At 46.8% G+C, this 25,340-nt stretch overlaps 1 protein-coding gene across 1 annotated transcript in view; it reads right to left on the bottom strand.

Moving 5' to 3' along the window:
- DOCK5 (dedicator of cytokinesis 5) overlaps positions 1 to 25,340 on the bottom strand; it is a gene marked incomplete at both ends in the record, with an annotated part of 214,053 nt that overhangs the window by 57,064 nt on the left and 131,649 nt on the right. The window contains 12 exons of the mRNA XM_080709742.1: positions 1,889 to 2,025; positions 4,246 to 4,352; positions 4,896 to 4,966; positions 6,522 to 6,633; positions 10,115 to 10,249; positions 12,806 to 12,906; positions 14,778 to 14,867; positions 16,136 to 16,233; positions 19,108 to 19,291; positions 20,718 to 20,821; positions 21,620 to 21,692; positions 24,170 to 24,268. Of these exons, the coding sequence (XP_080565868.1) occupies positions 1,889 to 2,025; positions 4,246 to 4,352; positions 4,896 to 4,966; positions 6,522 to 6,633; positions 10,115 to 10,249; positions 12,806 to 12,906; positions 14,778 to 14,867; positions 16,136 to 16,233; positions 19,108 to 19,291; positions 20,718 to 20,821; positions 21,620 to 21,692; positions 24,170 to 24,268 (1,311 nt within the window). The remainder of the gene's footprint in view (positions 1 to 1,888; positions 2,026 to 4,245; positions 4,353 to 4,895; positions 4,967 to 6,521; positions 6,634 to 10,114; positions 10,250 to 12,805; positions 12,907 to 14,777; positions 14,868 to 16,135; positions 16,234 to 19,107; positions 19,292 to 20,717; positions 20,822 to 21,619; positions 21,693 to 24,169; positions 24,269 to 25,340) is intronic.

The raw sequence follows: 25,340 nt of genomic DNA on the forward strand, positions 1-25,340 counted from the left end.
AGCAGTGCTGGGATTGAACCCAGGGCCTTGCACATGCAAGTTCTCAACCAATGAATCACATTCCCGGTCCTTCAAATATATTTCTTTCTTTTTTTTTTTTTTTTTGGTGGCGTGGGGGATTGAACCCACAGGTATTTACCTCTGATCTAAATCTTCAGCCCGATTTTATTTCTTTTGGAAACAGGGTCTCACTAAGTTGTGACGGTCTCACTAACTAAATTATTGAGACTGGCTTTGAATCTGTGATCCTCCTGTCTCAGCCTCCCAAGTACTGGGATTATAAGCATACACTACCACATCCGGCTCTTAAAAAATATTTAACTGATAAAACTGTATGTGTTAGATGTGTGCAATGATATTGGTGTACACTGTGTGATTGTGGTGACTTCCACAATCAAGGTAACTAACATAGTCCTTACTACCCATGTTGTACATTATTTCCATTCCCAGAACTTTCTCACATTTTTTTTTTGTTGTTGTTGTTGTTCTGAGTATTGAACCCAGGGGCATTCTACCTTTGAGCTACACCTCTTTTTATTTTTTTGGGGGGTACAGGATCTTGATAAGTTGCTTGCTACATGAGGCAATCCTCGTGTCTCGGCCTCCCATGCACTAGGATTTCAGGCGTGCACCACTGCGCCAGCTGTGTTCTTAGATATGGAAGTTTGTGTCCTTTGGTGCCAACGCCCCACCTTTCTCCCACCCAGGCCCCTGGTGATCACCGTCCTGTCTCTGCTTTCATGGGATCAACTCTCTTAGCTTCCACACGTAAGTGATATCAAGCAGTACATCTATGTGTATTCTTAGTGAAGGATTAAGTCTTTTTCACTTTTTCTATTCTTCCTCCTTGGTTTTCCCTTTCTCTGAATGAAAGTGATTCATTAAACATGCCTCTCTCAGAGCTATTCACTTTCTGCCGTTTCCTCGCCTCTAACTAGGAGCGCAAATCCTGTGCTGGGCTCTGGGTGGGGTTAGGAAAATAACCCAGAGATCTATGCCTAGTAGGGGAGACGAGGCATGGATTAAAAATAAAATAAAAAAGCACAGCACCGGCATAGTGGTATAGTACTTGGAGGTTGAGACAGCAGGATTGTAGTTTCGGACAGACTCAGCGATTTAGTGAGCCTTTCAAGCAACTTAGCAAGACCTTGTTTCCAAAAAAATAGATAAATAAAACACACTGGGGGTATAGCTTGAAGATAGAATGCCCCTGAGTTCAGTCCTTGGTACCAAAAACAAAAACAAAACCCAATCATAGCACAAGAACCCCAGTAACAGGCGAGCTGTGTAGGGCGGGTGCTACGCCTCTCATTCATGGCCAGCGTCCCAGCCCGTCCCAGGGCAGGGCCAACATTCCCCAGCCTCTTCAGCGAAGCCTGCCTAGGCCGGAAGGCTGTGCTATCTCTAAGATGTGGGAAATCCAGGCAGGTCCAGCCCCATGTTTTCAGGGGGTTGGGTAGAGGGGCTAGATCACAGAGAAGATAAGAAAACACAGCTTCCGCGAGGCTCCAGAGAAAGCAACAGTGTCAGAGAGAACATCGCTACAGCACTTCTCAGAAGCACAGAGGCGGCCACAACAGTGTCGGGCCGAAGAGGACACAGGGTAACGGCCTCTGTAGAAACACAGAATGTCTCAGTGTATCTCGGTAGAACTTAGCAGTTCTTAAAAGTCCTTGTAGGGATCTCAGTGGTGACCAGCTGGGAAAACCAGCCAGCAGAGGTTTTTCCTCCAGAAAAGTGGCGACTTCCTCCAGATCTAGATTTGCACAGGACGCGCTGGCCCCTTGTCACCTCTGAAACGAGCACGGCATGCCCCGGTGCCTGAGTTCTAAACTGCCTGCAAAGGGGGCGGCTGGGGCGTAGCCACCTCGAGGATGACGTGACTCACCACGTCCTTCCGGTCCAGCACCTCCAGAATGCTGCTCAGCAGCTGCGAGCTGGCCTCGTGGTCAGGCTTGCTCGAGTGGTCGTCCAGCTGGCCGCTCAGCTGGTCGGTGAGCAGCGGCAGCAGCACATCTCTGCACTCTGGGGAAGAAACGCAGCAGCTTACATGAGGCAGTGCCACCCTGACCCGCCATCTCCTGCAGCCACCTCCTCGGCCTGGCCCGAAGCTCCCTGGGCCCCGCCTGCAGGGTGCAGTCCCTCTGGGCCACGGAGGCGCACGTGGTTTTTGGCATGAATTTCAGCCCCACCCCTGGAGTATTTCTCTACTGCAGGTAGCTGTGGGGATTTTGCACGTTTCGATTATTTAGTAATTTCTCTAGCTAGTGTGATGACTGTTTGTTTAGTGCTGGGGATCAAACCCAGGAAATCCAGTCATGCACTACCACCGAGCCATGTCCCCAGCCCATCTCTGTCTTTTTATCTTACTTATTTATTTATTGTTTTTATTTTTATTTTTTTAGGGGTACTGGAGATGAAACCCGGGGGGTATTCTACCTCCAAGCTACATCTCAGCCCTATTTTTTTATTCTTTATTTTGAAACAGGGTCTCACTGAGTTGCAAAGGGCCTCACTGAGTAGCTGAGGCTGTCTGTGAAGCCCTAGTAGCAAGTTTTGGGCTTAGGAGGCAAGAGCAAGTACCTGACCTCTTTCTGTATCGTGTGAGATAGACCTGGGGGGTCTAGCCATGCTCACCACATGCTTGATTCTACTTAATTTATCTGTAGGAGAGTTTTCACCCCCTCTCTGCCCCCCTCCCAGTAGAATGTTGGTAATTTAGCTTCCCCACTCTCTACAGAAAAGCCTTGATTTATAGTGTTGGCCAATTTCCGTGGTGTAAATAGTCCCACCGCAGTAAATCTCCGGCTACAACTTCCAGTCTGCTGCACGTGGATGTGCCGGGAGGCCCAGCACTGGCTTCCAGAGCCAGCATGGCGTGGTGTGGATAGAGCCACACGCTGCCCGCCCTGCCCGGTCTCTAACTTTCCATACTAAGTTTTACAGGTCAGTGATGAATTTGTTTGAAAGAATCGCCTTTCCTGCTTGCCCATCACTTTCTGGGGTTCCCCTTTTTTTTATAATATACTTTTATTGGTGCATTATAGTCGTACATCATAAAGCAAATCCTGTTGACGGAGACATGCACGCACACGGCACTTGGTGCTCCTCCCTCCCCATCTCCCCCTTCCCAACACAGCGGGCTGAGATGGCCACTGTATATTCACATATGAGCACACAGTCAATGGCAGTATTTCCACTGATGAGCCATGGTCTTCCCGCTATCCTGCCCTGAGACCCCCTCCCTGGCTCCACTGGGCTTTCTCCTCCATTGTCCGGAGTCCCTCGGGTATCCCAGCTTCTGCGTATTAGAGAAAACATATGACCCTTCACTTTCTGTCACTGGCTAATCTCACTTAACATAATATTTTCCAGGTCCTTCCATTTTCTTGCAAATGACATAACTTTGTTCCTCTTTATTGTTTAATAGGATTCCATGATGGGTATTTCCCATAATTTTGCAATCTAGCCATCTGTTGATGGATACCTAATTGGTTCCATATTTGGCTACTGTGAATCGTGCTGCTCTAAACATGGGTGTGCATGTATTGAAGTTCTCCAGTTTCAGCCCCTTTGGAAAGACACCCAGGAGTGAAACTGCCCTGGGGTTCTTCTTTTGAGGACCAAGTTCTCTAATTAATAAAACACTTGCTCATTGTTCCAATTCAAGATTAAACACATGAATCACCAGCACAGACTTCCTCAATAAGATCCCCAAACCTCTAAAACTAACAATTAGTAAACGGGACAGCATCAAATTAAAAAGCTTCAGGCAGGAATGGCGGCTTATGCTGTCATCCCAGCACTTGGGAGTTTAAGACAGAAGGATCTCGGGTTTGAGGATAGTCTCAGCAAGTAGTGGCGCTCTTATCAACCTAGTGAGGTCCTGTTTCCAAATAAAATAGAGCTGGAGGTAGAATGTCCCTGGGTTTCATCCCCAGTGACAGACAGACAGACAGACAGACAGACAGACACACACACACACACACACACACACACACACACACAACCACACAGCAAAAGCAACAACAGCAACAACAACAACAATGAAAAGATTAAACACGTGATTCGGCTCTTTTAGTAACTATTAGAAATGCTAAACTGACATTAGCTTCTTAAAACGGCCTCCCCGGAGGTCCTTAAGAACCAACCACTGGCAAGGACCTAACGACATTTGACAAGAAGCCCGCAAGCGTGGACTGCGCAGGGGCCGGCTGGACGGCAGTAGCCGCAGCGGCGACCTACCCGACTGCTGGAAGAGGCTGCTGTCTACTATCTTGGTCATGCAGTTCAGTTTCTGCCGCACCAGCTGGTTGTCAGGAATGCTTTGAATGAACTTGCAGAAGAGCACGCTGCAAGGGAAAGCAGGCGTCAGCGCTCTCATTCCGCCGAGCTGGAGGCCTCACGAGGAACTTCTCTCCTGCCCTCGGATCTGAGCGTGGACTTCACCTGGAAAACTCCCACGTGCTTGGGCTCAGGGCGTGTCTCTAGGGCCCGACTCCTGCCCCCTTAGGGCTGACTGCTCACACCGCCCGCCATCTGCTTCCAGACACCTCAAAGCCCTTCCTGGCTAAGTCACTCCAGTTCAACAGCACCTGACTTTGCGTTCCTGGGGTACTTACGTACGGGCTAGGAGCGTATTATTATGCAGTTTCTTTTGTAGCTAGTTTTATGTCTCCAGGTCTTCTTTCCCCAGAGAAGTGCAAACTGACCTCAGAGACAGGCTCTGTGTGTTCTCATATCTTTCACAGAACTGAGCACAGAAAGGTGTCCCCTAATACTTATTACACGAACAAAAGCCTGCGCTGCAGCCCAGGCCCCAGCCAAGCAGGGGTCTGCTTCTCTGTTAGAGTCCAGAAACAACAGCTTCTTTTTTTTTTTCTTTCCATATTTACCTGAGTTCAACGGGGTCAAAAACAAGTTTGACATCATTAATTATGCTAGGGAGGTACTTCAAAGCTGCCCCCTGGAAGAAGAAAACAAAAACAAAAGGCAAATTCAGTTGCCAAAAACCACAAATATGGAGTTACCATCCCCACCCTATTTTTCTTTTTCTTTTTTGTTTCTCTTTAACAGTGCTGGGAACTGAACTTCTCATGTTCCAGGGCCACATCATCTACCACTGAGCAACATCTCCAGCCCAGAAGTTACTGCTTGATCTGAGAAAAAAAGGGCAGTCAGCATTGAGATCTCAGATAGGGACTGGGACACGGATGCCCTCGCCGTGGAAAACCGATATTGCTAACCATAATCTCCTATAACTTGTCTCCTGAAGATGCAGGGGCCCGGCCCGTTGTCTTCACTACCTGCAGGCAAGATTATTTAGAATCCATCTTTTACTATCAAAAGAGGTAGTTATATTCTTTTTTTTAAATTTAATTTTATTGGTGCATTGTAATCATATATCACATTGGAATACAAGACTTGAGAGGATATACAAGCACACATCATCCAATTAGCCCTCATCCAGCCCCCATCCCATTCCCTCCCCCTCCCTCGATCCCATGCTTGTTTGGTGATTAACTTTGATACATTTGTTTACCTATCTCCTGAGTTTTAAAGAGGTTCCATCCTCCCCTATCCCATACCCTCTGATTGGTCACTTCACTATAGGGCCCTTTCTATAGCTCGACCTCTTCCTGTTGCCCCTTTCCTCCTAGTTATTGCCGATTAGGGGAAGCATCTGGTTTTTATTTTCTGCGATATTTCTCTGTGCAAGCCGCGTTGCAAGTACTGATCCCACTCTTGACGGCCCCAGTAGTGGCCTGGCTACCTGGTGGACTGATCCAGACCTTGCTGGCTCAAGCAGTGGCCTTGCCTCATGGGAGGCCCCGATTCTGGCCTCGCTGGCCCCCACATCGGCCTAACCCCTCGGCTGGTTCCGATCCCGGCCTTGGTGGCCCCAGCACCAGCCTTGACTCACAGCAGGCTCCGATCCTGGCCTCGCTGGCCCCAGCACCAGCCTAACCCCTCAGCTGGCTCCAATCCCGGCCTCGGAGGCCCCAGCACCGGCCTTGCCTCATGGCAGGCTCCGATGCAGTTAAATTCTTGAAGTCTCCCTCACAAAGTTACTTTTACCAAGGAATAAATCATAAAGTTCAAGGTGAAATCTTTAAAAATTATGTATTCCACATTTATTTAAAAAAAAAACTACAGATAGTAAAAATGATGGTGACTGCACTTTTGGAAGAACAAGGGACTAAAAATAGAAGACTGTCACCTATAACTGCATCGAAATCAAGTTTGCTGAAATCAGGGGTCAATCAGTGGTCACAACTTTCATTCGAGAGATACTTAAAAAGCGCGCTTGTCTTTGGCACGCTGACATATGAAAACACAAATGTACCTAAAAGTTAACAAGACCATAAGGTGTTCCTTTACTTTCTGAGTCCTGCTAAGGTTCACAAAAATATTCAAGAACGTGATTGGCTTGGAATTCCTTTCCCACAAAGCCAGTTCCATGTCATCCAGAATACCTTCCACCATGGCCTTGAGGGCTACCTAGAAGACACGATGCTAACCTTGATCTTGACAGCTTCCTCCAGAGGCCTGTCCATCAGCATATTGAAAGAGAGAAACAGCTGGCGGATCGAGTTATTAAATTCATCTCCTTCCTCGCTCTGACCGTAAAATCTTCACAGGAGAAAGAGAAAAGCAATCAGATTTCTTATCTTTAAAATAAATTTTAGCCGGGCTTGGTGGTGTACACCTGTAAACCCAGTACTTGCGAGGCTGAGACAGGAGGATGGCAGGCTCAAGGCCAGCTTCAGCCAGTAGTGAGACTCTCAACCTAGTGAGAGCCTGTTTTTTTTTTTTAATTTATTTACTTATTTTGTGGTAGTGGGGGTGGAACCCAGGGGATTTTCTACCTCCAGGCTATACTATCAGTCATATTTTATACTTTATTTGGAAACAGGGTCTCACTAAGTTGCTGAGAGCCTCACTAAGTAGCTGAGGCTGGCTTCAAACCTGTGCGATCCTCCTGTCTCAGCCTCCCAAGTGCGGGGATTACAAGTGTGCACCACCATGCCTGGCAAGATCCTGTTTTAAAATAAAAATAAAACAGGGAGGGCTAGGGGTATAGCTCCCAGGTTCAACCCCCAAGTTCACATACGCGCACACACACACACACACACACACACACACACACTTTAAAAGAGATTTTAAAATTGATTTGTGGTAAGGCTAGGCATGGTGGTGTACTCCTGTAATCCTGGGAAGCTGAGACAAGAGGATTGTATGTTTAAAGCCAAGACCAGCAACTTAGTGAGGCTCCCAGGAACTTAATGAAACTGTTTCTAAACTAAAAAATATATATATTATATTATTATATATTATATTTAAATATATATTATACTTAAATACATATATATAAAGCTGGGGATGTAGATCAGAGGTAGAACACCCCTGGGTTCAATCTCTAGCACCAAATATGTATTATATATATGTATTTGTGCCCTAAAAAAACAATGGAGAGTCAGTGCCTCTCTGATTACCACCTGGAATTTTGCAGAAAGACATCTCATGGGGATCCAAGATGGCTTCAGAGGGATTAGGAGTCAGCCGATAAACTGGAAAGACTCCCCTCTCTGAATAAGAGATCAGTAGTAATTTGTCAGCAAAGCCCTAGCACAGGGCTCTGTGGTTGGTCAGTGAGGACCAGCCAGTTGCTAGGGCCTCCCCTGACACTGACCGGAGGGCCCCGAGCTTGGGGACACACTGCATGCTGCGGGTCTGTGAGCATTTCCTGCAGAAAGGAGAAGAGAAAGCGGGCACCGTGTCTGACACAGAAGCCGAGCCCTGCAGGCCCGCCTTCCCCATGCATTAGCAGACTTCCAACAGCGGGGTCTCCAGAAAATCGCCCCAGCTCACCTCACGGGCCACCTTCTCTCCTCCGCATCCCTCCTCCTTCTGTCCCCTCCTCTGTCTTTCCCTAATCTTTCTGTCTCACCTTGCCAAGCCTGAATGCTGGGAGTTAAGTTTGCAGACAATGGTCGGGGGAGCTCCCCAACTCAGAAGGGCTCTAAGCCCACCCTGGCCTGCAACACCTTGCGTCCCTTCTCTCTGCTCCCCGCAGGGGCCCGCACCTCACCGACGCAGACTTGCTGGGATTACAGTTCTCTACGTGTCTTCCTAAGACCTGACCACCAACTCGGAGGTTGGTTCTTTCTTCTAAATAGAAGTCATGAGATCAACGGCCAATTTCCCAGAAACACAGACGTCCCAAGTGGCTTATACACTGGGTGGCAACCTCACCCCCAATGGGTGGAGAGTACACACACTCAAACACAAGCACATACCCACATATACGACACACACTCAAACACAGACATGCATGCACGTATGCATTTCAATTCGACTCCTTCATTCATCCATACATCTTGAGCATATATATATATATATATATATTTTTTTTTTTGGTGGTAATGAGGTTCCTGGAAACCCTTCTACTTCTGGGCTACACTCCCAGAACTATTTATATATATATCTCGATATCTATCTATCTATCTATCTATATATATATATCTCAATATATCTATATATCTATATATCTATATCTATCTATCTATATATATATATATATTTTTTTTTTTTAATTTGGAAACAGGGTCTCTTAAGCCAGCGTGCCTGGCTTCGAACCTGCGCGATTCTCCTGTCTCCGCCTCCCAAGCGCAGGGATGACAAGCGTGCGCCACCACGCCCGGCCATCTTGAGCATCTTTAATCAAAAAATCCAAAATGCTCCAAAATCCAAAATTTTTTGAGCACCAACATGACACCGCAAGTGAAGAATTCCACGCCGGACCTCATGAGATGGGTCACAATACAATGCAAAGGCGTGAATAATATTATATAAAATTATCTTCAAGCCAGGTGTGGTAACACACACCTGTAATCCCAGTACTTGGGAGGCAGAGACAGGAGGATTGCAGGTTTAAGGACAGTCTCAGCAACATAGTGAGACTTTCAGCAAACTAGCTAGAACCTATTTCAAAACAAAAAATAAAAAGGGCTGGGAGTGTAGCTCACATGTAGCTCAGAGCACAAAAAAAATAAAATTATCTTCAGGCTATGACTATACAGTATAAATGAAACATAAATGAATTTCATGCTTAAACTTGGGTTTTATGCCCTCAAAATATATCATTATGCATATGTGAATATTCCAAAATTAAAAAAAAAATCTGAAATCTAAAACAGTCTGGTCCCAATCATTTTAAATAAGGGATATTTAAACCCATACTTTAGCCAGGCATAATGGCGCAGGTTTGTAATCCCAGTACTTGGGAGGCTGAGACAGGAGGGTCATAGGTTTGAGGCCAAGTCTCAGCAAGTTAGTGAGACCCTCTACAACTTATACCCTGTTACAAAATGAAGAATAAAAAGAATAGGGCTGGGGATGTAGCCTGGAGGTAAAATGTCCCTGGGTTCAATCCCCAGTCAATATCACAAAAATAAATAAATAAATAACATACTCAGAAGAGAACTTGCTTGATTTTCCTAGCCAGCTCTCAGGATTCCAAGTTCCAGCAAATCCCACCACTTCCCACCCCAAACCTTGAGGTTATCTATCTAAGCTCCTTCCCTTCCTCACAACGCACCATCAAACCCCTGCAAGTCTGATGAACCCTTCCTCCATGTGCAGCTGAGATAGACCGTAGCATCTCCCGCTTGAACGGCAGCCGCCTACTAGGGTCACCAGCTTTCACTCTTAGTCTCCCATAATCCATTTTCCACACAGAAGAGGAGGTGATCATTTGAAATGTATACCAGATTCGATTACATCTACAGCTGAAATCCTCCAACACCTCCCACTGCACTCAGAATGAAAGCCAAGCTCCTTGGCCACAGGAACCCGCTTCCACGAGCTGTCCTCACGAGCAAAGGCTTTCAGCAAGTGGCGCGTGTAGCTAGCCACGTCCCTGAGTCTCCGTCATGACTGCCTTAGGATTCTGCAGATGCAAAAGGATTTTGCCTGGACCTTCTCCAGTGCTTTCATAATCCACCTCCGTCCCTGACTCTGAAGTTCAGAAACTGGGGAAGTCCGTGGCCAAGCTGCTCACAGAGCTGGGTACAAGTTTAAGGAATGGGGGTGGGGCGTCTATGAGCGTTACCTCAAGTAGAGCACGCGAGACTGGATAATGAACCTGAACAGGTACTTCAGGGCTTTCAAAGCAGCGAAAAGCAACTCTGTCTTGCTGGAGTCATCTGCGTTCGCCACGTAGAAGTTCAGGACCTTGGAGAGTTTCCTGAAGAGAGCAAGAAACATTAAGTCAATGGGCAGCAGGGTGCTTGGGGCTTGCCCCACCCAGAGGGGGTTGTGCAGAGAGGGAAGCAGATGTCCCAACTCCCATTATATCCTACAGAATATATCCTGAGCAGGCAAAAGATTTGCAACTTGGTTTCCTCTCTGCAGACTAGGTTTGGAAGGTCCCTTTTGCTTAGACTGGAGGAGCTATTTTCTTTATAGGATTGAAAAGAACTAACTAACTAACACAACACACACACACACACACACACACACACACACACGAGCAAGAAATGAAAGGGATGAGTTGGGTATGGTTGTGCACACCTGTAATCCCAGTACTTGAGAGACTGAGACGGGAAGATCACAGGTTCTAAGACAGCTCCAGCAATTTAGTGAGACCCGTTTCAAAAATAAAAAATAAAATAGGGCATTTTTAATTTCTGGCATTTAAGTCAGACAACAGTCAATGCTCCTATAAAAAGGTAAGTCTTTCCACCGTGTGTGTGTGTGTGTGTGTGTGTGTGTGTGTGTGTGTGTGTGTGTTTACTGGGGATTAAACCTAGAGATTCTAGGTGAAACTACATCTGAGTTACACCCAAACCCTATTTTTTTTTGTGTGTGTGGGGGGGTCTGGGGATGGAACCCAGGTGCATTTGACCTCCGAGCTACACCCCCTGCATTATTCCTTCCTTCCTTCCTTCCTTCCTTCCTTCCTTCCTTCCTTCCATGGTACTGGGGTTCCTGGAAACCCTTCTACCTCTGGACTACACTCCCAGACCTATTTTTATACTTTTTTTTATTTGGAAACAGGGTCTCTTAAGCCAGTGTGGCTGGCTTCGAACCTGCGTGATCCTCCTGTCTTTGCCTCCCAAGCTAGGGGATTACAAGCGCGCGCCACCACACCCGGCTATTCTTTATTTTGAAACAGGGTCTCACTGGGTTGTGGAGGGCCTCACTAAGTAGCTGAGGCTGTCCGTGAACAGAGATCCTCCGGTCTCAGCCTCCCGAATGCTGGGATTACAAGCGTGCACCCGAACCCTATTTTACATATTTTGAAACAGGGTCTCGTCGCGTTGCTGAGAGTCTTGGTAAGATGCTGCAGTTGCCATTAAACCTGGGATCCTCCCGTCTCAGCCTTCCAGGCGCTGAGATTACAGGTGTACGCCTCCAGACTCAGTCCTCCATTCTAGCTCAACCCTTTGGGATCCATAAGTGTGGTGCAGATGCCAACTTCACTGTGTGGCGACCGCAGCTTTCTCAATTTGCATCTCCAGACCCCCCGTGGGCCTGAGAAAACTCCTCTGGGATTTCAGGGTGCTCTTCATCTCTAAGGAACTACAACGGGCCTGATCATGTGCTAACTCGGACTCCTGAGAGTGCTGATGCTTTGAGTGTTCCTTCTGGGAATCTGAGTTTCTCTAGAATTAGCACAAAATCCCAAAGAAACATGTAGACTTAATCAAGAGTTGTGAATGAGCCCAGATGTTTACCTGGAGCGTCTCTTGGCTCAACGTAGCCAAGACCCACACTGAAGGGGTCTCCTTCCTGGTAGCTGCATTTCTGTACCTTCCGGCTTATTCAGGTTAGGACACCAGGGATGAGTGACCTGACCTGCTCCGTCAGCCAGCAGCAATCACCATGATCTGGCATAAGCCACCGCCCAAAGTACAGTTCACTGACCCCGCCTACATGCCAGGTGCTATTTATCACCCTGTCTGCACCGTCGCTGGGTGCCAGGACGTGACAGGTGACAAGCCGCCCGCAATAATGCCACGGGGAGCTGCGTGCTCCAGGGGGAGGCACAGCGTGAACACGCGCCGCCTCCCTTAGTCATAGAAGGAGGCCACACTGCAGAAAAGGTAGAAACCTCTCCTCTTATGCCAAAGAAAGAAGAATCAAATATGATACCCTGTAGGAAAGAAACTCCACAAAGCACCAGTGGTGCAGGGCCTAGGGCGGGACCTGCGCTCAACACACCTGGTCTTATTACACTAATTTCCTGTGGTGCCAAAGGTCGATCTTGCTGATATCCAGCTCCTAAGATCTTGAGTTTGGTCATATAACCTTGATTCCGCTCCTAACTGGCTTCAACTCCTCACTGTCCACTTGGGATTGTTAAAGAAAAAGAGGCAGACTTTTCCAGAAGGGTCTGAAGCGGACACCATTATCAGAGGCAAAACTCTTAGATGAGTCCCTCCTTCCACGAGGATGCTTGGAGCCAAGCTGTGCACTCATTAACTGAACACAGGTTCCTCTGGTTTCTCAAAAACACAGTCCTAAGAGCCGGGCACGGTGGCACACACTTGCAGTCCCAGTGCTTGGGAGGCTGAGACAGGAGGATTGCAGAATAGAAGACAGTCTCCACAAGTAGAGAGATTCTCATCAACCTAGCGAGATTCTGTTTCCAAATAAAAATAAGATAGGGCTGGGGGTGTAGCTCGGAGGCAGAATGCCACTGGGTTCAACCTCAGTACCACACACACACACACACACACACACACACACACACACACCCACAACCCGCAAACAGTCAGTTCCCTGGAGTCCTACTCACACGTAGGCCAGGGTGGCACTGAAGTGCTTGTGGATATAAGTCTCAAGTACGGGATTGAAGTGCTGGAACTTGATGTCTCCTATCAGCGAAATGATAAACACCTGTGGAGAATGAAGCCATCAGTCCCCGCACCGCACACCCCGCGCAAGACGCACCGTCAACAGCTGGACCTTAACACTGGGGGCCTTTTTTGTCTTTCTTGACCATTTCAGCAAAATTTCTACTCTACTATTCCTGACGTGAAGTCACGTCTTGGGGTCTGATGTTTGTTTCACATGAAGAGAGAGGCCACTATGTCAGGCGCAGCGCCAAGTGCTGGGCAGAAACCAACGGGAGCCCACAGCCCTGCTCCCAGGGAGCTCCTGTTTCCCAGGGAGGGGGGCCCCGCAGTGACAGAGTCAGGGGAGAAAGGAACACAGGAGGAAGCAGGATACAGACAGGGGCTTTCTGTGAAAATTAAACACCAACCCAAGATGCAGCTAATGAGTATTCCATGTCTCCCTCCCCCATTCCTTCCTTCCTTCCTTCCTTCCTTCCTTCCTTCCTTCCTTCCATCCATACATTAGGGATTAAATCCAGGGGTACTCTACCACTGAGCTACATCTCCAAACCCTTACTTATTTATTATAATTACTGCTATGTGTGTGTTGCTAAGGACTGAAGCCAGGTGTGTTCTGCTTTCAGACTGTACACTCCATCCATTTTATTTTGAAACAGGTTGCTGAGAGCCTTGCTTTGCACCTAAGATTCTCCTGTCTCAGCTTCCAAAGTACTGGGATTGAAGGCATGCTCCATTACACCCAGTTCCTTTTTTAAAAAGTCTTACTATTTTGACATAGGGTCTCAATAAATTGTTCAGGCTGGCCTTAAATTTGCAAACCATCTGAGATTCCAATTGTGCCCCCTCAAGTCCGGCTTCCTGTGACACCTTTTTTCTTGAGTATGGTGTGAATTTTCCCAACAACTTGAACTTCCCAGAGTTCGGTCTCCCGATTCCCCCACACTATGTCACCCCTTAAGGCTTTCAGCTACATAATCCATACATGACGACACTGCACCCACATATGCCGTGTGCAAAAGAAAGGCCAACGCTAGGGCTTCCATCTACACCCCGAGCCAGCTGCTCTGACCCTCGGGCTCTGTCTCCAGAGCTGTCCTGTGGCATCCCTGACCACCATCTGTCTTTCCCACAAACCTGACCCTGAGTGATTTCACCCCAAAAGATGGTGTTTCCTCTCTTTATCTTACATCCTTAGCTCAAATGCCCCAGCTCACTTGTTGAGCGCCCCCCCATTTCTCCACGCTGGCAAAGGAACCCCCACAACTGCAATACATCTTCCTTTTCAGTTGCAACATCCTGGTAAAATCCTGCCTGCACTTTCCCCCACAACAAGGAGGAAATGAAGCTTGGTTTGAATAGATCCATTTCCTACCCCGACTGACACCTCTGTTCTTTCCAGATTCCAATCATCCCCTCCCCTGCTCTTCCGTTCCTGGGATGGGCTTGTACCTTTCAGTTCTTTGTGTGACAAATTCCATTGTTGTCTGGGTTGCATTCTGTTATCAGTACTCTGAGATTTACCTCCGACTTGCGTATCCCTTGCACGGGTACACGTGCACAACACAGCTACCCTCTGTGCTAAGGCAGCCCCTGGCTCTGGACTAGAGGACGGTGTCCAAGCAAGCGAAAGTGTTTCCTGATTTCTAACTTAATCAAGCCCTTTCTTTTTCCCTAACAAGAACCGAAACAAATGTCAAAAAGCGAGTTCTAAGAAAACAAAGAAATAAAGGCCTGCGATAGAAGCGATTTGCTTCTAATTTAACTCCTGAGGATTCAGCCTAAAGGAACAATCGAGAGATGTACACACACGTCTCTGCAGGAGAAGAGTCCTGGCAATGACTTACAAGAGTGAAATACTGAACACTCTACAGACGCAGGAGAAAAGAGGAGTGAAAAGGTTCCGGTGCTTACCAGCGCGTCAAACACGAGGAAGTCGTATGTTTCGTTGTCTGACATTTCCATCATGATGTTAAAAAGGGCATCTAGTGTATCTTGCAAAAACTGAAGATAAGAAAAATAGTGGTTGTGCTTTTCCTCAGCTCTACATTGCAAAAATTCAGGGGCAATTAGGTTTCAAAGGAATAGGCTCAAAATTCGTATTTTCTTCTATTTTTTTTTTTTTTTTACTGAAGATTAAACCCCAGGGCATTCTACCTCTAAGCAATAACCACAGCCCTATTTTATTTATTTATTTTTATTTATTTATTTATTTATTTTTTAAACAATTTTTTTATTGAACATAAATGGTATACATTTAAACTATATCTGGTGCCCTCTTTTCCCCACCCCCGTTTTCCCTTCCCCCTCCCACCAATGGTTGTCCAGGTTAACCATGTCATATTCATAATTTTACACGTATTCAGATGTAGACCCTCATTAATCAAGATCAGTCTTCCTCCTCTCCTATCTTTCCATTCAGACTTTGCTGATATTTCCCCTCCATTATCTGGAGTCCCACTGGCATCCTCTGTGTGTCCTAGTTTGGGCATATTAGAGGAAACACATGTGCCTTCTCCTTCTGTGCCCTATTTTATTTTGAAACAGTCTTTCTAAGTTGCTAAGGGGTCTCACTAAGTCACTGAAGTTGGTCTTGATCCTGCGATCCTCCTGTCTCAGCCTCTCAAGTATTGGTATTTTAAGTGTATACCACTGTGACTGGCAAAAACTGGCATTTTCTTAATAGTTGGAAGCTGAGCACGGTGGCGCACGCTTGTTATGCCAGCATTTGGGAGGCTGAGACGGGAGGATCATGGTTCATGGCCAGGCTCAGCTACTTAGCGAGGCCCTCTGCAACTTGGTGAGACCCTGTTTCAAAATAGAGAATAAAAAATAGGGCTGGGGATGTAGCTCAAAGGTACAGTGCCTCTGGGTTCCATCTCTAGTAACAACAACAAAAAAAAAAGTTTGTATGCTTGCTTTGCAATGTAGAAAACAAGTGTTATATTTACAATATAAATGTAATTTAAAATGTTGAATTAATAATACAGCGGGTGCCGGGCGTGGTGGTGCACGCTTGTAATCCCAGGATTCGGGAGGCTGAGACCGGAGGATCACAGTTCGCGGACAGTCTCAGCTACTTAGTGAGGCCCTCTGCAACTCAGTGAGACCCAGTTTCAAAATAAAGAATAAAAAATAGGGCAGGGGGTGTAGCTCGGAGGTCAAGTGCCCCTGGGTTCCATCCCCAGACCCGCAATAATAATAATAATAATAATAATAATAATAATAATAATACAGCGGGTATATTTCTAGCTATGAACCCAGAAACGTACCTTAACAATCTCTCCTCCATCCACCTCCATTAACTTCTTTAGGTTGTGCTTGATGTTCTGGGAGTTGGAGCGCCAATTTAACAAGCCCAGCAGGTCAACTAGGAAGAAGGACACGAACCATAAATATCAGAAGGACACTCCAGATCACTGCAGGACATTGCTATAGAATTCTCTAGAAAAGATAACTGCTCTTAATTGTGATTAATCCAAAAAATGCTTCATATGTCCTTCGTGTATGTGTGTGCATATGTGTATGGTACCGAGGATTGAACCCAGAAGCATTCTACCTTCAAGCTACATCCTCAGCCCTATTTTATTTTACTTAATTAATTTATGTATTTTTGCGGGTCTGAGGGTGGAACCCAGGCGCATGCTACCTCCAAGTTACACCCCCGGCCCTATTTTTTCCATTCTTCATTTTGAAACAGGGTCTCAGCCTCCCAAGTACTAGTATTACAGGCATTTGCTACCACACCCAGCTCAAAATGCTCTGGTCCCAAGTATTTCATATAAGGGGCACTCGACCAGTACTACTATTGCTCTCCTTTTAGAGATGAGGAAACCAGGTCACAGAGCGGTCCAGCCACTTGTCCAAGATGAAACAAACACCTAGGTGACAGAACTGGGAGTGGAGGCCAGGCCATCTGGCTGCAGATTGTCCCCATATATTAAGCAAAACTGGGATCGTGTTAAAAAGCCTACGATGTCCTTGACTAGGATTTGAAATCCAATATTTAACAGCTGCATTTATTTCATTCTTTAATTACATTATAAATTTTTTGGGGAGGTGGTACTGGGGTTCCTGGATGCCCTTCTACCTCCGAGCTACACTCCCAGACCTATATTTCTTTTATATTTTTGAAACAGGGTCTCTTACGCCAGCGCGGCTGACTTCGAACCTGCGCGATCCTCCTGTCTCCGCCTCCCAAGCGCGGGGATTACAAGCGTGCGCCACCACGCCCGGCCATTATAAAGTTTAAACGGATCCCAACTGGGTTACTTCCAGTATTTCCCTCTTATGAATACAGGGAAGCATTGACAGACAGAAATCTCTGTACACACCTCTGTTACTGAAGCTCCACTGCTGGGGGTCAGATTCGCCTTCCATAAAGATTGTGCCCCTTGAGCCCCTATAAGCAGTTTATTATATTATTTTTTCCATAACCAGGGTTATGTGACTGGTACAATTTTGTCATGTCTTCTATGAAACTCAGAATGCTTTTTTCTGGCTTAACTTTGGACGAGTGACTTTTCTGGTTTTTTTGTTTGTTTTTCCCTGCGGTTCTGGGGATGGAACCCTGGGTCATTCTACCTTCGAGCAATACCCCCAGCCCTATTTTTTTATTCTTTATTTTGAAACAGGGTCTCACTGAGTTGCAAAGGGCCTCACTAAGTAGCTGAGGCTGTCCACGAACCATGATCCTCCTGTCTCAGCCTCCCGAATGCTGGGATTACAAGGGTGTGCTACCATGCCCAGCTGGATCAGTGAGTTTTTGCTTTCCCATATGGAAGAGCCTTGAACTTCACTCTCTTGAGTCTAGACACTGGTCTCTGTTGAGAAACCATCCTTCTTCTCCAGCTAGCCATGAATCACCACAACGAACCCAAACCTGACCCCTTCTAGGAAGCAGCCAAGATCTAATCCTTCAGCGTGCCAGATTATCGAAAGAGTTTGGTCTACTTTTATACTTCTAACTCAAATCATCCACAAGGCCCAAAGGACTAACTAATCCTCTAGCTCGCACAGAGGAGATAGAGTTTCCCAGGCAAGTTCCCTGGGCAGCAGATTCTTGGCACACGACCTTCAGTAAGATCCCAAGCACATCACATGGGTAAAATGAGTGAGAGGTTGTTATTGGCTAGCAAGTGACGTGTTACCTACAAGAGGGAAGGAATAGATACTGGAGATTTGAAAGAGACACAAATGAAGCCTATTTGAACTCCTTGACTAATTTTGTAGAAAATTCCTGACTTCTTGGGGAAAAAAATGGAGGGGGAGAATAAATGGGGGAAAAGAGGAACCATAGGAAATGGTGCTTTCTGCCTTTCCCGTGTAGGCAGGAGACCGATTATGTTCTTGCTGGGATCCCCTTCTCACTACCTACATGCCCTACCGCTATGTTACCTAGAACACACTATTAGAGTTCTTTGCTGCCACAAAGGAAGGAAATAGAGGGCTTTTAAATTTTATAGTCTGCGTTGGTGAATACATTTATAGGTTTTATGAGATTAAAAAATAATGACATGCTTTCAATCTGTTTTAAAGATGGACAACAAAACCTAAGAAAGAGCTTTGTAGACGGGCATGGTGTTGCACACTTATAACCCCAGTATGTGGAAGGCTGAGACAGGAGGATCCCCAGTATGTGGCTAGCCTCAGAAACTTAGTGAGGCCCTCTGAAATTTAGTGAGACCCTGTTTCAAACTAAAAAATAAAATAGGGCTGGGGGTGTCGCACAGAGATAGAATGCCCCTGGGTTCAATTCCCAGCAGCACGCGCGCGCGCGCACACACACACACACACACACACACACACACACACACACACCAACCCCAAAAAACAAAACAAGCCTTGCCATTTGATCATCACTACCCAGGACATTAGAGAAAGAGCAGAATCCAGCGGGGTGTGGTGACGCATGCTTGTAATCCCAGCATTCGGGAGGCTGAAACAGGATCGCAGGTTTGCAGCCAGCCTCAGCTACTTAGTGAGGCCCTCTGCATCTTAGTGAGATTCTATTTCAAAATAAAGAATAAAAAATAGGGCTCGGGGTGTAGCTCAGAGGTAGAATGCCCCTAAGGTCCATCCCAATACCACATTAAAAAAAAAAAAAGAAGCAGAATCCAGTTGCCCAGCATCCCACCTTGGAGGATGTGGTCCATGTGGTCCAGGCAGGCCAGGCAGCCGAGCCAGGGAGCCCAGGAGAACTGGGGAGAGAGCGCATCTGTGTCAACGTGGCCGCCACACCTACCGTTCTGGGTGAGCTTTGTGGAGCAAATCAGGGTGGCGATCTGAAAGCTGTCCTTTGTACTCTCCTTGCTTGCAGTAAAGGGGGCCAGGTTTCTGGATGCTTGCAGCTCTTTTTCCTCCATCTCCACCTTCGTCCCAGGCAGGGTCAGGTAGAATTTAGCATCTTCCATTTTCTTGTTGTCGCCCTGAAAAGTACGCATGTTAGGAACGCCGAATGATGGGCAACGTCTCTCATATGCCAGTGAACACCAGTACCAGGAGTGCGGCACCCTCTGGCATGAAGTTATACTCATGAGCCTCTCCCACTCAGACAATGGGATACCTTTCTGCAGAGTTTGAGCCCAGAAATAACTTCACTACAGAATGAAAAAGGAGTGTGTTGTGAACTAGAACCCAGAATATCCTAGTCTCTGCCTGAACTAGAAACCAGAATATCCTAGTCTCTGCCAGAAGTAAACCAATAAATAGATTACAGAATAAGGTTAGATTTCATTTTCTTTCCTTTTTTTTGTACTGGGGATTGAACTCATGGGTATTCTACTCCTGAGATTCTACTAGCTCTTTTTATATTTTGTTCAAAACAGGGTCTTTCTAGGTTGCTGAGACTCGCTATGTTGCTGAGGCTGTCCTTGAACCTATGATCCTCCTCTCTCAGCCTCCCAAGTAATGGGATTACAGGTGTGCACCATTATAGCCAGTCGCTCCTTCTTTAATCTATAAATGGTCACATTTTACTTCACTGGGTTGACGGAGGAAGAAATAGCTTGCTATGTCTTCCAAAAATTATTTATAAACCAGGGAGACATAAAAAATATTCACCAGGCAGATGCAACTCGGAAGAACTGTCAACTGTGCAGACCCCCCAGCTACTATTAAAATAGAGAGCCGGGCGTGGTGGCGCACGCTTGTAATCCCGGCGCTTGGGAGGCGGAGACAGGAGGATGGCGCAGGTTTGAAGCCAGCTGCGCGCATTGGCTTAGGAGACCCTGTTTCCAAATAAAAATGTAAAAAAATAGGTCTGGGAGTGTAGCCTGGAGGTAGAAGGGCTTCCAGGAACTCCAGTACCACCAAAAATAAATAAATAAATAAATAAATAAATAAATAAATAAATAAATAAATAATAAAATCTCAGTAGATGCAACTGTTCAACAATATTTAGAATGGAAAAATGGGGAGAAGCAGGGAAGGAAGCAATGCCCTGATAGCAGAGAAGTGGTGTCTGATTATGGTGATATGAAAACCACATCCTACCCCACCCACCACACTCTGCCCGGGCCCCACAGCGCACCATCTTTGTACCACATGGGGTGACAGAGCGAGGAGGCTGGCCCCTTGGCTTGCTGGGCCACGGCATACGCCTTGCATGAAGATGAGATGCTATTCCAAGATTCAACGATATTGCAACTTGCTGCCTCCCGAAAGGAACAGGCAACCATGCAACAGGTCTGACCAGCTCTCGGGGGTTTTTAGACCTTAAGGGACCACCACATATGGCTCTCTAGAAGGTTCTGACGCTTGTATACGTAAACTCGAAAGGGCCTTAAAAGCCGGTTTCAAAGGCAGTAACTGTTTCCCCAGCCATCCTGGGGCCTCATTCTGCTCGTGCCACACCTTGTAAACCACCAGGTCATGCCTCCCGTCCTGCAGCGTGGTGCCATCCGGGTTCATCAGCTTCACGAAAGCCACCCCGAAGGCTCGCTCCGACTTATCTCTGGCTGAAAAGACAGAAATACATCTCTGAGGTGCTCTGAGCTGTGATATCTAATATATGAGATTAACTAGCTGAGATAGGCTAATCTCATATTTGTTCTTGGGGGAGCAACAATTAACCATGCTAAACATCATTCAGCAAAGGTAGCGACCTGTGTCACAGGCCCCCAAACTGAAATCGCCTGGGATCCCCAAAGATGGGTCTCCCCTTACACTCCCTAATAACCCAGACCAGCATCCATCAGTTGTCCAAATCAGAGATGCAGGTGTGGTCACTGACTCCACCCCACGTCAAGCCCAGGCCCTAAACACCGCAGGGCCTGTCTCCTTCCTCTCTCCATCCTCTGCTCCTCTGAGGCTTTCTCCATTTACTTCTTCCTTTTGTTCGAAAGGATTGAATCCAGGGACATTCTACCTCCAGCCTACACCCTCAGCCCTATTTTGTTTTTTCATTGTGAGACAGAATCTCACTAAGCCGCTGAGGGTCTGGCTAAGTTGTAGAAACTGACCTCGAACCCGCGATCCTCCTGTCTTAGCCTCCCAAGCACTAGGATTACGGGCGTGCACCACCACGCCAGGCTGCCTCCATTTCTTTCTATAATCTCTTCCCAACCCAAGGTCTCTCCCATCTCCGGTGCTTTCCCACCCAACACTTTCTCCATACTGCAGCAAGACGGAGGGTCAATCCAGTTCAAATCCAGCAACCGCCCTGTTTCCAACCCTCCCGCGAGGCATCTCAATTTCTGCTATTCTGCGATACATTTCCCAAAGTGGAAACATGTCCCAGCCCACCAGATACTCACATTCCTGAGATGACCGGTGTCGGAAGGTGAACCTTACGTGGCAGCGTGTAACTTCCTCTATAGCAATGAACACCTACAGAGGCGAGGAGTCAGCGTTTACACACACAGCGCTTAGCGGTCAAGCCTCATAGAATCAGCTCAATCATCTATTTATTTTTAGGTTTTCTTTTTCTTTCTTGCTGTCTTGATATCTTGCTGTCTTCCTTCCTTCCTTTCCTTCCTTTCCTTTCCTTTCCCTTCCCTCCTCTCCCCTCTCCCTCCCTCCCTCCCTCCTTTCTTCCTTCCTTCCTTCCTTCCTTCCTTTCTTTTCTTTCTCTTTCTTTCTTTCTTTCTTTCTTTCTCTTTCTTGGTACTGGGGATTGAACTCAGGGGCATTCTACCTAGGAGCTATGTCTTTAGCCCTATTTTCATCATTTTGAAACAATATCTCACTATGCCCCAAGGCTGGCCTCTTACATACAATCCTCCTGTCTCAGCCTGCCAAGTACTAGGATTACAGGTGTGCACCACTATACCCAGCTATGTTTTGATTTCACACAGGGTCTACTTAGGTTGCTGAGGGGCTCGCTAAGTTGCTGAGGCTATCCTTGAACCTATGGCCTTCCTTTCTCAGTCTCCCAAGTTCTGTGATTATAGACATGTGCTACCACACTCAGCTAGGCTCAGTTTTAATGAATCTATTTTAATTTGGCACATAATAATTGTATATAAGGGGTAAGACATGATGTTTTGATTCATGTATACCTTGGGCCTTGATCACATCAGCGTGGCTAGCAAAGTCCTCATCTTAAACTTTTCTCCATTCTTCATGTGAGTACTCTCAAAATTCTCACTCCCAGCTATTCTGAGATATACAATGAGGACGAGGCTGACCTCAGTTTCTTATCATGGCATGAATTTCTACAGAATGAGACTTGCTACAAGGAGACGGAGATCTTTTCAAGCCACAGAAATCTCAGGAGAAGACTGTCTGGCTATTTAGCACAGACTTGGAGCATTGGGATTTTACGAATTCCTAAAATTTTCTTAAGTATGAAATAGGAAATACTTCAGAGGGAAAGGGCCAGTATTTTCAGGTCTCCACAGGACCTTTTAGACTGTAAAGTAAATACTGGGTATGGTAAAAATTAGGGGCTATGATAGATAAAAAAGATAAATTACTGAGGCCAGGAAGCTTTTTGCTATTTTTATAGAGAAGAGAAAGGGAGACCTAGCTATGAGGCACTAGAAAGACCAAGGAATATGTGGTGAATAGTTCAATAAATTCGTCATGATTGGATAAAAGAACATTATACGGTACGTGAAAATATCTTTCTGAAGAACTCAGAATGCCTGTGTTAAGAAGCATTTTTAGCACAATATAAACTGAGGTGACACATGTCTGTAATCTCAGGACTCAGGAGGCGGAGACAGGAGGATCACAGGTTTTAGGACGGCCTCAGCAACTTAACAAGATGCTGTTTCAAAATAATCAACCAACCAAACAACCAACCAACCAATCAGTACATCTGGGAAGTAGCTCAGAGGCAGAATCCTCCTAGGTTCGATCTCCAGTACAAAAAAAAAAAAAAAAAAAAAAAAAAAAAATTGCCCCTGAGCTGAGCTAAGAGTACACTGGTCTTTCTTTGTTGCTTAAGTTTTCTCTGAAGAACTCATCCACTGACGGTTGAAAAGTGCTGATACAGCCGGGGGTTCAGGAAAAGAAGCTCCCGCCCAGGCTCCGACACTCCTAGGCTCTAGGACCCTGGGGGGGCACTCACTTCTGTGAGCCGCAGTCCTCTAATGAGGAGGGGGCATTCGATCATCTGCTGCTTAGCTGCAGGGCCCCCGCGGGCCCCGAGGAGATGCCTGATTTGGAAAGCAGCTTGGAATCTGTAAAACCCATACTGAAACTGAAAAGAGGCCCAGAAAGCTTGGGTAGGGGCCAGGAAGAAAAAGCGTGTTAGGAAACTGCTCGTGGAGTGTGAAAATTTCCGCTTGGTTTTGGACCATCTTGGCCGCCTGCTGCGTCGTCACAAGCGCAAGTGTTTCTACTGAAGTCTCCGTACATTTATGAATGAGCGTGTTGTTTAAGGGTGTCAAGTTTATGAACGATAGATGCTCTGATACAGAACTGTGACTACTGAGTCAAGCCCTACTGCTCACCACGGGCAACTTATCTGAAGAGCCGGAAGGGTTTAGAGGTGAAATGGAGATAAGGAAGCTGGGCACAGCGGTGCACCTCGCAATCCAAGTACCTGGGAGGCTGAGACAGAAGGATCACAAGTTTGAGGCCAGCCTCAGCAACACAGTGAGAATCTCATCAGCAACCTAGCAAGACCCTCTTTCAAAACAGAAAGTGCTAGGAGTGTGTAGCTCAGAGGTAGAACGTCCGTGGGCCTGCTTTCAATTAAGAAGGAGAATGAGGAGAAGGAAGAAGGAGGGCTAAATGAGGCTTAACAGATAATAGGGGTTACAGGAAGAAGGATGAGGAGGAGGAGGAGGAGGACGGGGAGGACGACAACTACAACGTTTGATAGATAATAGTGATTACAAACGGCAAATTCTCACCTTGACTGTCTCATACCAGCAGGGCTGCTTGACTTGGTAATAGACGACTGATTTGTATTCTGAAATTCCTTCATATCCAGCACCAGGATGAATTGCTTTCTTTGGATGGAAATAAAAAAAATTAGGAGACGATCCTGTTGTCTCAAAAAAAATTAAAGGTACTGCGCATGGGCTGGGGGAAAGCTGCGGGCTCCTATGTCCCTATCACTATGATTTATATTATCAGGCGAGGCTGTAATGCACCAATGAAAGTATAAAAAAAAGTACTCCAGACACCAGGCCTGATCTCCCCCAACATGCCCGTGCATGCCGCACGCTGGCATCTATAAGCTGGGGGGCTGAGGAGCAGTCAGGATGTAAGAATCCGGAGGCAGCTGAGGCGCCCTGGCACCATCTGAACACTCCTCTGTCGTAGGGTTCTGTTCTTTCTTCCATCTGAGACTCATTTTCTCCGCTTTCATTCCTCTCCCTTAGGGGACACAGGCCTGGTGACTGGGACTAGGAGTGAGAGCTAACGTGCAGACTCATCGCTGTTGTGGGAACGAGGTATCTCTTTCCAGTCTACGTTCTACTGTCGCGACGTGGTGGATGGTCGATCGCGTGTCCGCTCAGATGCAGGGCTGTGTCCTTTCCTAGTAATGGACCACCTGGTTCAGTAGAACCAGACCTCGGTGGGGACATGCCCACGCTGGTTAGCAAAGCTATGAGCTCACCAATCAGGGGAAGACCTGCACTGGAAACGAGCCGGAGGGGCTCAGAATAAAACATGCCATCGCTGGCATTCCGTCTATCCCGCGACACAGAACAGCGCTTGGCTCAGTAAACTGATGGGACTCGTGTTTCTGTCAAGGATGATCACATCTCCAGGGATGTAGTAGGTGGCACTTCACCATGCCGCAGACACCCACACAGCAGGATGCTTAGTGAGCCAAGAGCTGGATTCTTGGATGGCCAAGCAGTAACTAGGGCTATAAAGTAGCAGTAACAAACCTTAGGGGCCAGATTCCGGCTGAGGTGAAAGAGGCTTCCAGTGACCAGCCCTGGCCTCTCCATCCCTTTGAGGTCAGAATCAAGATTTCCTTCCCTACATCCTATGTGGACAAAAAGCCCCTCCAGGTCAGGGGAATTTTGGCCTTTAAAAGCCAGGATGCCTGGATCCGTTCCTAGCTCT

Source organism: Muscardinus avellanarius (genome assembly GCF_963383645.1).
Source record: "Muscardinus avellanarius genome assembly, chromosome: 14".
In the NCBI taxonomy this organism is placed as follows: Eukaryota; Metazoa; Chordata; class Mammalia; order Rodentia; family Gliridae; genus Muscardinus; species Muscardinus avellanarius.